This window comes from Branchiostoma floridae, chromosome 9 (assembly GCF_000003815.2).
Source record: "Branchiostoma floridae strain S238N-H82 chromosome 9, Bfl_VNyyK, whole genome shotgun sequence".
Classification (NCBI taxonomy): Eukaryota; Metazoa; Chordata; class Leptocardii; order Amphioxiformes; family Branchiostomatidae; genus Branchiostoma; species Branchiostoma floridae.
In genome coordinates this window covers 22854956-22860142 of record NC_049987.1, presented here as the reverse complement: position 1 = coordinate 22860142, position 5187 = coordinate 22854956, and the positions used below count along the sequence as shown (strand labels likewise).

Below are 5187 nucleotides of genomic sequence, written 5' to 3'. Positions count from 1 at the left end.
TGGGTACAATTCATTGTATGAGATAGTGACAGACCCTGACCTCTCATTGCAAATATTGTTGTTGACAAGTGATGTTATATAGTCCATTATAGATGATTTGTAATTGTCATCCTACACCATGTATATCAATGTTCTTTTTTTGTTTTCATTCTTATCCTTTATGAACTTAGAAAATTGTTACTGATAAGTATCCTGTCCAAATCCATATGTATTGTCTCTGTTTTTGTCAGCAGGGCTAGCCCTTCGTAATAGGCTAGTTGGGCAGCCCTGGCTGTGTGTTCTGAACAGCCAAACCAATAAATAAATAAATAGTGAGATTTATTGCTTCCTTGTCTTAATGCCTCGTGCTCCCGAACACAGGAGGCTGGCTCCCCCAGTGAGACATCTCCTGAGGACTCCTTCAGCACCCTGCCAATCCCCAAGGAGATCTGGCTTCTGGTGGATCATCTCTACAAACATGCACTGTGCCAGGTAAACAAACAAACAAACACGTACTGCACCAGGTAAGCAAACCAAGAAACATGCATTGTGCCAGGTAAACAAACAAGCGCTGCACCGGGTAAACAAACAAACAAACATGCACTGCATCAGGTGAACAAACAAACAAACAAACCTGTCTATAAACATGCTCTGTCAGCGGTAGACTAAATTGACTAAATTTTGTTTTAATGATTTTACCTCTTTCCTGGCAACATTGGTTTGCATTCCAAATACTAATAGTTACTCAAGCAACTTAGATGTACATTTTGTAAGTTTGGAAATCGTCAGACGTTTCATACAGCATTCACTGTCTTTCGTTAGTGACACCTGTTGATCAGCAGGTCTATAACTAAAACAATGAACTGGGGTGTACATAGGAATTTTAGATAGTCCACTGGCTTGAATACATTTCTTCTAATCTAAAAAAAACTATGTAACTTCATCTGATAATTTCAGTTGGTTGATTCTGTTTCTTATAGAGGAAGAGTTGTTCCAGCAGCCAGGTTAAGGTGTTCTAGAGTTGAATTTTGCATTATGTACATTGCTATCGTTGCAGGAGGACTTGTTTCAGCAGCCAGGGCTCCACTCAGAGATTGAGGAGATCCGAGACTGTTTGGACACAGGAATGCCTGATACCATACGTATCCTTATCTACAATGTATTAGTTATTACATTCCCTAACCCTGCCTGGAACAATTACCTATTCACTGGCGCCTATATGTACTTTATTGTTTTATCAGTTTTTTAATCTAGTAGTAGGTTTTTAGTTTTTAGTGTTATTCTGAAATAATAAGCTGCTGATGTGAGCACGAGGATATTCCTTATTATTATACCCCCCAAAAATAAGGACTTGATCTGGAATCCTTGTGCAACTCATTCCCGGGCAGTTGTTAACGGCTCAATTTATGAAATAATGATGTAAATGTGCTAGAATAGTGCATTAGATGTCAATATTATACAGACTGCCTTATTCAGAATATTTCCTCTTTTAACAATGGGATATTGCTTAGCAGTCACTTAATTCAACTGCTAAAATTTCATAATTGCAATGATTATTATTGGATGATTGGCCAGGTAGGGAAAATGTTCTCACTACTAAAACCCCTTTTTCCCAAACCACTGATTTTACCAAACATTAAATGGATTTACAGTATGCAGACTTGTTTGTTTGTTTGTTTTTTTATTTTTTATTATCCAGGGGTACATATTGCCTGGCCGGCGTTTTTCAAAGATCCCTGGAGGGAAACCCCGTACCTACATAACAATAAATGATAACAATATAAAATCAAATAAATGGTGACACAGCAAGAATAGACTTTGTTAGGTTTTCTGAATGGTGTACTAATTATAAGTTTGCTTATATTGTGATTGACCCTTGACCCCTGACCTAGCTGGGCAACCCCACTCGGTGGCGGAATGTCTTCTGATGTTTCTGGACAGCCTACCTGAGCCGGTTGTACCACACCAGTATTACCAGTCATGTCTGGACTCCTGTACTAGGTTTGAGCTTTGTGAACAGGTAAGAGGGAGGGGGGCATGTGACTGGTGTTAAATTGGAGAGGGGGGGATAGTCAAGCCAGATGTTTGAGGGTAGGATGGTTCTGGACAGCCTACCTGAGCCGGTTGTACCGCACCAGTATTACCAGTCATGTCTGGACTGCTGCACCAGTTTTGAGCTCTGTGTACAGGTAAGGAGCTGGTGCAAAATTGATATTAGAGTGTTCGCCTTGCAGTCAGTAGGTTGTGAGTTTGATTTCGGTGGAGTCATACCAAAAGCTTTAAATCTTAAAATCATGGTACATGCTGCTTTCTCTGATTAGCACATCAGCATTCAGGAAAGATTAATAATTAGTAGTTGAACACACATCACTGCCAGTGGACTAGCCCCTGCCCTTGGGAAAGGCACTTAACACAACTTTCCTCAATCCACCAAGGTGTAAAAATGGGTATATGTGACCTCACTGGGAGGACCTTGCAAATGACAGATCCAGCTGGAGATGCACACTGTCCAGGCAGCTAAAATCAGGAGAAACCAGACTTATGCGCATGTCAGAAGAAAAGCGGATCCTGCAAAAAGAGCTCTGCAACAGACCTGAGTCAGCTTACAGATGTGCCCTATGTGGCAGAGACTGTCACTCTCGTATACACCTTTCTCACGCGGCGGCCATGATAGATCGAAGAAGAGGTCAATGAGGCAAACAGACAAAACTTATTTCTAAAATCAGGTCCCATTTAGTTTTCCCCCAAACCACACAAATTTTCATGATATTAGATAGAATAATAGATATTGCAAGAAGTGTTATGCACCGAAAGATGTAGCAACTTAGAGTAGTGTAGACTGACCCCATAGTCCCTTAAGAGATGCAAAATAAAAACATAATAATGCCATTCACTTATTGGTCGATTTCCTAATTGGCAGGCTACCATTGGTCGAACTACTAATTATGATGGACAGCCTTTTGTTTGCCACATTGAACTCGTTTTAGATCTATCATGGCCGCCGCGTGAGAATGGTGTATAGGACTGTTTAGCCACAGTCGACGCTGTAGGGCTGATATCAATTAGGATTTTACCATGGTCAATATTGACCGAAGGAGGCCATATATAAGTTGGAGAGGTAAAAGGCAGTGAAAGGAGAGGGTTGGGCTCTGCCTTCCAATACCATACCCTAGACACAGTGGATAACAACCCACCGCCCCTACGGCCTTAAAAGGCTATGGGACTACGAACCTTAAAGTTTGTTGAAAAGATGAAAGTTGAATCTCTACTTCTGGATAAATCAAATTTACTTCAGATGTTTCAAACGACCTCCGTCGTTCTTCTTCAGTGAAATAATAAAACACCTTAGCCGTTACCTTTTTTGTTTATTTTCTTACGTTCTAAATAAACAAAAAAGGTAACGGCTAAGGTGTTTTATTATTTCACTGAAGAAGAACGACGGAGGTCGTTTGAAACATCTGAAGTAAATTTGATTTATCCAGAAGTAGAGATTCAACTTTCATCTTTTCATTATATTCCTGGATGTATAATCTTCACAAACGTATCTTAAAGTTTGTTGTTTGACCACAATGATTACCACCTGTTATCACTGCCTTCTTACCTGTTTTTACCTGTTTCTCACCTGGCCAGCTGATGTCTCAGGTCCCGGAACACCACAGGAATGTCTTCAAGTACCTGACAGCATTCCTTCGAGAACTTCTGAAGTACCAGGATGACAACAAGCGGGATCCCAAGATGTTAGGTAAAACACACTTAATGCATAGCCTGGTTACCAAACCCCAGCCCTATCTCAAGTATCTATCGTGCATGGGTCTGGCCGGATGGCATAGGCCGGCTTCTCAATTTTGCCCCTTATAGTGGGCAAAAAACTACACCAATAGAACAGCAGCAGGATCAGCAGGAGGTAATTACACCCCTACCATGATTGGTTAAAGACCCCCAACTGTATTTTTTGAATCCATAACAGTGGCCACTAAGTCCCTGATTCGCTACTGTAATAGCCTGCTGACTAACTGTGGTGTGTTGTAGCTGGCTACCTGGGGTGTGAGTGGTCATCAATCCTAGGTTCTCCTCCCTCTGATCAAGGGCCTTCGAGAACCTTTCTACAGCCATCCTGCCAGACCCCAACACAAAAGATATTTGAGGTTGGGGTATGGTATCCAGGCTAACTCAATCATTGCTCTGGGTTGGGCCGACCACTCTCTCTTTGCAGCCAGAAGCTGAATAGTGAGGAGTTAACTTTACAATTGGCAGGGCTAAATTGCAAGTGTCTAGAGTGCATGAGGTTTGGCACTCATTTGGAAGTCAAGTGATCACCTCAATATGTTGAGGGTTGCAGGCAACCACCTGCCATCATTACGCGAAGCTGGTGTGTTATGCCAAACGGCGGTTATACCGGCTATATAGATACAGATATATAGATACAGATCAGAGGACACATCAAAACAGTCCTGTCCATTTTTACATAGTTAAGACCCCCTCCTAAGCAACCACCTGTCTTCCCCAACCAGCAACCACTTTTTTACAGTCCCTAAGGGGCATTCAACCTGCCCTGAACAACCAAAATTAACAGCAGCTAGCAGCCTTTTTGTATGCCGAATTATGTGGGCATAGTTACCCTGGACTTTGAGATTTCTTTTCCTTATGTAAGTGAATATCAGTCAAGCATATTAACAATGTGCACCGTGCAAATTGATTATCTGTGGGAATTTTAGACATACAGGACAGGTGGAAAAATTGAAAGCACTTGTTTGGGCTGTTATATGACAATGCCTGGAACAGTGGTGTCGGTGTGGCATAATGTTAGGGTGTTGGGCCAAGCGTTGTATGCTGCAAAAGGTTCTGATCATTGATCTTTTTTCTGCTTCCAGCCATGATTTTCGGTGGCCTGTTGCTGAAACCAAAACCAGACGAGGCCAAGAGACAAAATAACCAGCAAACAGCCCGTAGGAGGGCAACCTTCATCTACCAGTTCCAAGTGAACCCGTATGATGGTTAAACTGGCCAATCAGCAACCTGCTGTGGTCTAACTAGCCAATCAGCAGGAGTCTAGCAGGAAGGTAGCCAATCAGAAGGACTTTAAGTTGGCAAGCCCTGCTAGCCAATCAGCTGCTAGTTAAATGGAAAAACTTGTAGCCAATCAGCATGGTGGGTAAAGGGGACCTTAGCCAATCGGTAAGCTTGTTGAGAGAATGAGGCTAGGTGTAC

The 5187-nt window shown here is 42.0% G+C and overlaps 1 protein-coding gene across 3 annotated transcripts in view; it reads left to right on the top strand.

Annotated features, from left to right (window-relative positions):
* LOC118422800 (inositol polyphosphate 5-phosphatase OCRL-like) overlaps positions 1-5181 on the top strand; it is a 55667-nt gene extending 50486 nt beyond the window's left edge. For all 3 annotated transcript variants that reach the window (XM_035830571.1, XM_035830573.1, XM_035830574.1), the window contains 5 exons: positions 361-471; positions 1037-1121; positions 1872-1999; positions 3610-3721; positions 4851-5181. In XM_035830571.1, coding sequence (XP_035686464.1) covers positions 361-471; positions 1037-1121; positions 1872-1999; positions 3610-3721; positions 4851-4978 — 564 coding nt within the window. In that variant the 3' untranslated portion in view covers positions 4979-5181. The remainder of the gene's footprint in view (positions 1-360; positions 472-1036; positions 1122-1871; positions 2000-3609; positions 3722-4850) is intronic.
* Positions 5182-5187: the final 6 nt, after the last annotated feature.